The sequence below is a fragment of the Amphibalanus amphitrite genome, unplaced genomic scaffold (assembly GCF_019059575.1).
Source record: "Amphibalanus amphitrite isolate SeventyFive unplaced genomic scaffold, NRLGWU_Aamphi_draft 000701F_arrow, whole genome shotgun sequence".
NCBI lineage: Eukaryota > Metazoa > Arthropoda > Thecostraca > Balanomorpha > Balanidae > Amphibalanus > Amphibalanus amphitrite.
Genome location: NW_024882195.1, coordinates 124,952 through 135,041, shown reverse-complemented (window position 1 = coordinate 135,041; position 10,090 = coordinate 124,952). Strand labels below are relative to the sequence as shown.

Sequence of the window (10,090 nt, the reverse complement as noted above, 5' to 3'; positions counted from 1 at the left end):
GCGCCTCAGTTTCCATCGCACAAACACACCACCATTCACTTACACGACCTATGTCCTTTATTACAAACTTCACCCACTCACACACACACACACACACACACACACACACACACACACACACACACACACACACACACACACACACACACACACACACACACACACACACACACACCACACACACACACACACACACACACACACACACACACACACACACACACACACACACACACACACACACACACACACACACACACACACACACACACACCCTCGCGCCCGCTCGCCAGTGGCCGGCATTTGCACTGCAGTTGTCAGGGTTTGCAGCGGCAAGCGCAGCAGGACGGGTACAGGAACCAGTCGATGAAGATGCCCTTACAGTCATTATCCGGGTCGTAGGCCAGCAGTCTGTACCAGGTGTACTTCTGCTCACACAGACAGTTTCCGCTGCAGTAGCTGGTCGTGGGACGCCTGAAAAAAGAATAGAACACAACAATGTAGACGACAGACGACGATATGGACAACGAAGAGCTAGAGAGACAAAAAGACAGTTGTGCGTTTGTTGTTGTGGAAGATTTGAGTAGTGCGTTCTTTATCGTGGTACACAAAGTTCGTCTGCCGTGTTCGGTCCACATCGGGCTCTGGAAGTCACTACAACCTGGACCAACCTTGTGCTCAGTGACCTAACCTTTTGACACAGTTGAATGCAAGCCAACTTGCGCTCGAACCTCCGTCTGATGCAAGACTCTGATCCATTTCACAGAGGCCACACAGAGGCTAGCTCACACCGTTCGCACTGGGCTCAATATTGACTCAGTTATACTCACGTGCAGATTTCGACGCGGATCGCCTGCGGAAAGTTTTTCGTGTTGACGATCACTCGCACCTCCTTTGCCGAGTTCTCCGCCCAGAAGGGCGTCATTATCTCCATCCGCGACTCGCAGCTATCCACCCTGCAGCAGAGATGGGCGCAGAGCGGTCAGTCGCGGTTCGAATCTCGGCGATGGATAGGTACCTATATTTTTATAGTAACTGTTTGGCGTTACCGTCGCCAGAAATCAGTCAATCCGAGCATTACATCCATAACTAAATTTAATGTCACTTATTTAATGTCATTTAATGACATGATGTGCACCTCGTTAGTGCTTCAGTGAAATGCTATTTTTTACAGCAACATTATAACAGCCCGTACAATGTGTTCCGTACCAATTGTTTTTTCACGCCGGTGACCTTCATTCCCGAATCGAATGTACCCTATTTGTGAATGAAAATGCCTACCTACACATTCATATGTTTTATCGGGAGACCGGGTCAACACTAACACTTAGGTAGGTAATCTATCGTCTCGTGTATTCTGGACCAAATTAACCATTCCTGAAGGATACGCAGCCTGCGCCTCGTGGCGGCTGCTGTTTCGCTGCCCATACCGGACCCACCTGTGTTCGCTGTTTTTGTCAATGGTCGGCGGCGCCGGGATCGGGTCGTCTCTCTTAGTTCGCCGTCCCGCCGCCCGTGGCGCCACTGTCTCGTTCGCTGACCGCCTGCCGCGCCACGACTGAGAAAAGACGGATATGACGTCATTAGAGAAAGGTGTGAAAAAACCGACAGATATGACGTCATTAGAGCAATGTGTGAAAAAACCACAGACATGACGTAATTACGGACATGGCTGAAAAATGACAGATATGATGTCATAAGACAATGTCTAGAAACGACAGGTTATATGACGTCAAATTGACAACGAAAAAGAAGAGGTTGCGACGGAAGCGCCTGCAGTGTTGTCATGGATACCTAAATGCCAATGTATGTCAGCGCTGTCAATTTTCCGCGCTGACAAAGGCACCGAACAGTGATCGGAGCTGTTGGTTTCAACCGAATAAATGAGCAAGTTTTCTCCTGACCAATGCTCATTCATGCCTCGCTTCGTTCTCGAGGGAAAATTCGTAAACAAATCGGACCATGTGGAAGGATTGTTGAAGGGGCCAATTTGAACACCAATATTACCCGTGTCAACAAAGACCGACTGAGAAAAACTCTGAGCGTCTCGCCTCCGCCGTTGAGTCACTGCCGTTCTCACCATGGTTCTCACAATGGTTCTCACCACAGTTGCAGACCCAACTGACTACTGACGTCACGTACTGCAGGTTCTGGTAAAAACCAGCGGCGGTAAAAATCACCCGGCGACACGATCGTGCTATGTGCAGCGCCGAGTGTTCCTCAGAGGATGATCTCTCCGGTCCGCGGCCGCACCGCTTTGAAAGCGCCGGGTCTGTGTAAAAGGTCAGCGGGACGCTCAGAGGTAGCGCTGAGACGGACGCAGGGAGAGATTGAGAAACAGTGGGAGTGGCATGCGGGGTGTGGTCCAACAACAGAAATTAATCATGCTAGGTGAGCTGATGGCCAGTGCTCCGTGTCCATATTTAACCAACTTGAATCCTTATTTGTTTATCTCTTTGTTTACAAACTACTTCAAAGGATTGCAATCTAAGCATTTTACAATCACATGCACGAGACAATCACTACAATGAGCCATTTAATCAACAAATGCATATTCCACGATAGATAGTATCAGGTTTGCCTGCCATTAGCCAACGGCCCTTCCTCGGTCCTGAGATTAGACCGTGGCTTCGTGTGTTGCGTAACGTTCCATGAACGTGAACGACTGCGGTCTGGCGCACAACAGGGAGTGGATCAGATTTGCCACGACTCGGTGGAGCCGAGCTGGAACAATGGTCTGGCGTTCGGTGTCGTGGGTACCTCTCTTCAAATTATGATGCTTTATGGATCATGATTTGTTTATCACCAATATCTATATCACAATGATCCGATTACTTTCCTTCAAGGCAACGTAAAATGGCACTTGGTAACCGCCGGCGCACAGTGGGCCAGGCGCATCAAAAAAGCGGAATTAAGTCGAAAATCAACTTCGGTGAAATTCCTGTAATTATGGGATAGAGTATTGTAAAATGTCCAAAGTTTCCGAATAAGCAAGTTTCCTTTCCCCAATGTCAAGGCAGATAATGCTATAACGTCGCAAAGTAGGACTTACCGACTGGAGATGGAAATGACTGCTGTGTACCATATTCCGTTCCCCCGATTCAAAAGCTCTCAGCGTAAAATTATTAAAGTTATTCCGTACAAAATAGCTTTAAAAAAACAGCAAGTATTTCTGCGCATGTTTCTCGTACTCAAGTTCCCGGGAACTATTTCATGCTTACTAGTAGCGGTGGGGTTTACAGTGCCTGTTCGGAACCGTGGTAGTGCAACGACGCAATGAATTTATATAAGGATATAAAGAAAACGTCACCGAACAACACGAAGATATTTGCTGCCTGACTTTCCTCAAGGTGTATAGCTTGCTGCCCAATGCAAATATTTTGCGCATTTTTGCGCGAAATGGACAAATAAGGGTTTAACCCTCGCCGGCATAGGCCGTTTTGCATCCCTCGACGGCACAGGGGGATGCGACCCTCCTCGCGTTTGGCCCCTAATTGAGCTAGAGCCTCGCGGAAAAACCATCGTGTAGGTCGTCACGAGACGAAGCCAACGGTACCCGGTTTTAAGGTCATAGGTCAAATGGTGACCTCTGAGGTCAGGTCAATGGCCGAAAGTCGGGACCTGTTAGAACGTCGTATAGTGTGGCTGCTAAGGGGTTTTTCGGGATGCTGATCACGAATATCATGTTAGTTTTGATCACAGATGATGTCTTCATGCATTTAGGCCAGGTCGGGTCAGCTCAGGTCAGGTCAACCAGTATGGATCCTGCCGGGTATTCGTAGTAGGTGTCAACCCGCCTCTGACAGCTTCGTAACATGTTACGAAGGCACCAAAACTACTTCGTAAATGTTCAAATGGTTCCTAAATTCGAATTCAGCTCCAAAAACTAGCCCAAAAACATGTAAAACTCGAAAAAGTGAACCGAGGTCATCGAAGGTCAATGACCTGACCTGACCTTCAGGTGACCTTTACACCCACCCTAATGCATGGGACCAACATCATATCACATGTTTGAACGCTTGAAACCACGAAAAGACTGCAAACGCGCGGCCAATGCGGCATAGTGCCCGCCTGTCCCAGGCATATGTGCAGCGCAGAAATTAAATAATGACGTCATAGGTCAGTGACCTAGCGTAACCAATCAAATTTGAAAATGGATATCGGATTCGGCTTTAGCATGATATTTTACCCTGTAACGAATCATTTTTGGCACCGCAGCTGTGCTCATTGATTTAATTCCGCTTTTTTGAAGCGCCTGGCCCACTGTGCGGCGGTCTCGTGCCACAAGCCTTGACCAATGATCTGCTCGGTGCTGGAGCAAGGTCGGAACAGGAAACACGGCCATGAGATGAATGGAAAAGCTCGTGATGTTCCGGCGGTAATCTCTAATATACAGGGTTGTCGTGAGTCGTGAATCGTAACCTTCACTAGGGGTATGGTTCATGAGACATTTGGAAAAGGCGCACTACCGTCTTGACCCGGTGATTTCCTTTTTTTCTTGTTACACTGCACCCGAGGATGGCACGTTTGTCACGTGTTTATCCGGCAGTTGCGGCTCCGTTCAACCGGCAGATAAGGCTGACTTGCAAGCCTGTCCCTGGTCACCCGTACAGGACGGGATGAGCTACGGGCTTACACGACAGATTATGTTGCGACTCTGCTGTTGGGATTGTCACAACCCTGGCCTGAAACTGCCACAGAAAAGTCGACAGTGGAATCGGGCCAAATCTTCAGGGCAAGATGCCGTCGGCACGTGAACAAGGAAAGTGGGCTCGTAAAAAGAAATTTGAGAGTTGAAAAAGAAATGTTTGTGATGACATATAACTAGGGCATGAGTAGTCATCTACATAAATGCCGAGATTGGGCTATTAGTTTAAATGAAATAAGTGATATTTAAGTACGCTGCTCGGTACCACCTTTTATTTTTGAAAGAAAGCTACTGATAACGGTAAATCTTCTGATATTTCCTAAGTTTTCGAGTAAAAACGAGAGTCTTGTAGGGCTCTGGGCAAAACACTTAGCTCGTTTTAAATTATATGTATTGCTGTTTCCTTAGCAGGTTGAAGATAAAGAGGCCTTTATACTGGTTTTAACTCATCAATTTACCGAGATTTAGTTAAAAGAAGGACATTGCGAGTGATTAGATCTGATTACTGGACCTCGTGTTAAGTGGGAGACTTTATTCAAAAAGTATAAATAACGGCCATGGTAGGTACACGTTAGAGTTGTCAGACGGTGTGGTGACACCCGGACATGCAAGGCTGTGAAACATTGTATGCATTTGGTATGCACTTTGCACTATGCGCGCCTCATATTGTCTGGTATTGAGCCTGGTTGAGCGATACGGAGAAAACAACACATGACAAAACCACTACCGGTTGCCGATAACTAACTCTTGATCCATAAAATACATCAAAGTGTACTTTACGCCCTAACCACACCGTTTAGAAGAGGGTGAAGAGGGATTGGGATCGAAGGGCATGTGATGTGCCAGTTGTAGGCTTTCGTTTTTTTTTTTATTAACTGTTGTACTACATCCACTACCTAAATCATAGTTTATAACTTCATATAATTGATTACACGCCTTGGTTACGTCCGCAAATGCTTTATAAAACCGTTGGGGTGTGAATTGCAACTACATTATTTAAATGCAAAATGCAAATGCGTATATTTGGATGTAAAACTGAACGTCGTCGTATTTTTTGCCGTTTTATGAAATCGGCCGCTTGATATCCGCGATTCTCACGGCGGAGACATTGCATGAACCTTAGCGAGCACAAGTATTGCGGTGAACACTGAGCTCGACACCGCTTTACGCAACGGTCAGGCTTTACGGGGTGGGCCGGGCCGCTTATAATGCTGAGAAGGGATGAGACGCACCAGGAATTATAATTCACCTAAAACTGGGGTGCCATGCTGCAGGCTTATTTTGGAGCGTGAAGAGGTAGCGCAAAGGTCACCTAAATACGGAAAGGAATGCTGGAACTATGTTTCAAATGGCGACTTAGGTGACTGGCTGATTTGCTTTTTTTTCGTGCTAAGGAACAAGGTCATGATTTCTTAATGTGGTTATTTGATCAAATGTAACAGTTTTTCTTCTTCTGAAATTAGTTTAGGGATCTGAGAGAAATAAAGCCCAGGTATTAGGTATAGAGCACAACGAGGCCCATGGAAGCGCAGGCATAGTGCGATACGATTTGGCCAAAGCCGTTCCATTATCAATTTACACGAGTCAATGCTTCCCTGGTACGCCTGCTGAACGGTTATCAGCCTGAGACGAAGGAGGCGAAACTGGTTACGTAGAACGTTGTACGCGAATTTCAATGGATCGTGACGATTCTACATTACACTGACATGGCGCCTTCAAACACTGGGGACAGGGCCGGCACTTCCCTCGAAAACCAACGACCCTCCGAATTTAGTCCGAAACCGGTGCTCATAACTTACCTACACTACACTATACACTAGCCTGAAGGCTGAAGAAACGGGGACATCCATGAAGCTTCTTGCTGTATGAATTTGCATAAAACAGCTATAATTGAAACACATCCGAAATGCAAAATGTCATTGAATTAATCAGGGATCAGGAGTCAGGACACAGATTAGGACGCAAACGATTTTGAGTCCAACTAAAAGCTATAGGTATTGAAGAAAATATAACTCAAAACGCTACGCCGGCTGCCTCACCGTCCGGGTAGAGTAGTGGACTCACCGTCAGGGTAGAGTAGTGGACCCGCTGCACCGTGTGGAGTAGTGGACTCACCGTCCGGGTAGAGTAGTGGACTCGCTGTACCGTATGGAGTAGTGGACTCACCGTCCGGGTGGAGTAGTGGACCCGCTGTACCGTGTGGAGTAGTGGACTCACCGTCCGGGTAGAGTAGTGGACCCGCTGTACTGTGTAGAGTAGTGGACCCGCTGTACGGTGTGGAGTAGTGGACCCGCTGTACGGTGTGGAGTAGTGGACCCGCTGTACCGTGTGGAGTAGTGGACCCGCTGTACCGTGTGGAGTAGTGGACCCGCTGTACGGTGTGGAGTAGTGGACTCACCGTCCGGGTGGAGTAGTGGACCCGCTGTACCGTGTGGAGTAGTGGACTCACCGTCCGTGTGGACTGTGGAGTAGTGGTCCCGCTGTACGGTGTGGAGTAGTGGACCCGCTGTACCGTGCGGAGTAGTGGACCCGCTGTACCGTGTGGAGTAGTGGACCCGCTGTACCGTGTGGAGTAGTGGACCCGCTGTACCGTGTGGAGTAGTGGACTCACCGTCCGTGTGGACTGTGGAGTAGTGGACCCGCTGTACGGTGTGGAGTAGTGGACTCACCGTCCGGGTAGAGTAGTGGACTCACCGTCCGAGTAGAGTAGTGCACCCGCTGTACGGTGTGAAATCTCCGCATCCCCGGCATGGTATTCGGCATCATAGCGCCGGCCATGGTGACGTTCGTGGTGGTGACGTCACTGGGCGGCGGAGCCATGGTGACGTCACTGGGTCGCGGGCCGGTGGTGACCTCGGCAGGGGGCTCCTCTCCGAACATCCTCAGCGTTAGAGCCTTGTTCAGATCGATAAACTGGTCTATCCGCTCCCTGGGAAGACATAATGAATATCGGTCAAATAAGTGTTCTTGTTTCATTTGCCTAGACACAAAATAAAACAATGTGAAAAGTAGTGCAAAATTTGGTAGTCTGATATCATTCATATAAACCTGTGATATTGTATATTTTCCAAAATGTCAAAATGTCTTCCAAAGTTCCATCGCAATTAGCATTTAATTTCATTGACATGCTCGTTGCTTGTTGCTGCACAATAGTTCATGGTAGGTATGTATAATTACGCGATGTACAGCATTCCCTGTCCTATACTTACGCCGCGTAGAGCGCTCCCTGGTCCTGCACTTACGCCGGGTAGAGCGCTCCCTGGTGCTGTACTTACGCCGGGTAGAGCGCTCCCTGCACTGAAAACTTTTTTACCATTTCCTGGGGGGTAAACCCGCCATAGCATGGTAGCTTGACACACAGACGTTTTTTACCACCTTCCAGATGGTAACTTTTACTCTTTCATGGAGAGTAAACTCGTCAGGGAGGGGTAAATGTGACTAAGGGTAAGCCAAAAGGATATACTCTATGTAAGAGGGCAAATCACAGAGTAGATGGCATGCTACTCTTTAGAGGAGGGTCACGTTAAAGAGTTACCCTTCCACAGCGTGTTACTTCGAAAATGTTACCTTCTAGACGAGAGTAAATCAAAAGAGCTTACCATGCAGAAGATGGTAAAAAAACGTCTGTGTGTCACGTTACCCCTCCCTGACGAGTTAACTCTCCATGAGAGAGTAAAATTTACCATCTGGAAGGTGCTAAAAAACGTCTGTGTGTCAAGCTACCATCCTCTGGGGGGTAAACTCTTTGGGGAAGAGTAAGCATTACCATTTGACTGAGGGTAAGCCAAAAGGGTATACTCTCTGCAAGAGGGTAAATCACAGAGTAGATGGTATGCTACTCTTTAGAGGAGGGTCAGTTAAAGAGTTACCCTTCCACGGCGTGTAACTTCGAAAATGTTACCCTCTAGACGAAAGTAAATCAAAAGAGTTTACCATACAGAAGATGGTAAAAAAACGTCTGTGTGTCACGTTACCCCTCACTGACGAGTTTACTCTTCATGAAAGAGTAAAATTGACCATCTGGAGGGTGGTAAAAAACGTCTGTGTGTCAAGCATACCATGCTATGGCGGGTTTACCCTTCAGGAAATGGAAAAAGTTTTCAGTGAACAAAGCGTTCAGCGATGCACACGCGGTAAATAAACATTACGATACAACTTGAATGCAACTTAAATATGAACACTTAAAAGTTAAAATGAATACTTGAATATAAATAATAATAAAGCTCCCTCGAATTGGATAAGGCACAGCGCACAACATTTGAAGTGAACGGTAGCGTTCCTGGATTGTCGCCCGTCTACGTGGGATAATTAAACTGCATCACTACAGTGCATGACTTTTTCTAAGTCGCCAACAAAATGCATCACAACAAAATGTATGTACCTACTTACAACACTCTGCCACGTGGCCGTGCACGCACTGGCGGATCCAGACTTGCGTTTTGGGGGGGGGGCCAACTCCTGCAAGTAACCAAACCTAGGGTACCCCCAAATCCTGTTTTCTCATCGGATTTAGGCCACTTATTTTTTCGTCACAGCCCTGAAACGATATTTTTTTTTTAAACTAAAAATAAAAAATAGAAATGGTCGCCCACCCAACCCGAGCCTAAATATTACTTTGAAAACACTTCAAATTGCTTTTGTCGACCAATTAGCCCGCTCCGGGTCGGTGCGTGGCGCAGCCTTCGCGGGCTGGGAGGTGTCGGTTGGACCCCCTGCCGTTCGGCCCCTGATTAAGCTAGAGCTCGCGGAAAAAAACAGGCGTGTTGCCCGTGAGTGACGAGACGAAGCCGATGATACCCGATTTTAAGGTCCTTGGTCATTGGTTGACCTTCCAGGGCGGTGTTTCACGGTCGTGCTGACAGCCGCTGACAGCGCATTCCGCGAGCTAAGGTCAGCCTTCGGTAGTGTTGTGGGTATAGGCTTGTTGATGTCTCCATTGAAACCAAAAGTGCCATCAGCGCTGGCAGCGGCTGGCAGCGTGCCGTGAAACACCGCCCAGGTCAGGTCACAGACCCAAAAGACGGGAAAATCAGGACCTGTCAGAACCTCCTAAAGTAAGGCTGTAATACGTTTTTTTTTGTGCTGATCACAAATTTCATGTTAGTTTGGATCATAGATAATGTCTTCATGCGTTTAGACCATGTCGGGGCAGGTCAGGTCAGATCAACCAGTAGGAGTACTTATGGGCGTCCGTATAGCAGGTGTCCACTACCACTGGCAGCTACGTAACATGATACGAAGGCATCAAAACTACTTCGTAAATGTTCAAATGGTTGCAAAATGCTAAATTCAAAATCAGCTAAACGAAACTATCCTAGAAACATGTTAAACTCGGAAAAGTGCACCGAGGTCATCAAAGGTCAATGACCTGACTTGACCGTAAGGTGACATTGGCATCCGCCCTAATGCGTGGGAGCAACATCATATCACATGTTTGAGCGT

At 47.5% G+C, this 10,090-nt stretch overlaps 1 protein-coding gene across 1 annotated transcript in view; it reads right to left on the bottom strand.

The window, feature by feature from the left end:
- Positions 1-241: 241 nt before the first annotated feature.
- Positions 242-10,090, bottom strand: part of LOC122364824 (protein spaetzle 3-like) — a 29,517-nt gene continuing 19,668 nt past the window's right edge. Inside the window, exons 3-7 of the mRNA XM_043335582.1 lie at positions 7,318-7,577; positions 6,866-6,894; positions 1,440-1,558; positions 831-956; positions 242-474 (exon numbers count right to left, since the gene is read on the bottom strand). Coding sequence (XP_043191517.1) covers positions 318-474; positions 831-956; positions 1,440-1,558; positions 6,866-6,894; positions 7,318-7,577 — 691 coding nt within the window. The 3' untranslated portion in view covers positions 242-317. The remainder of the gene's footprint in view (positions 475-830; positions 957-1,439; positions 1,559-6,865; positions 6,895-7,317; positions 7,578-10,090) is intronic.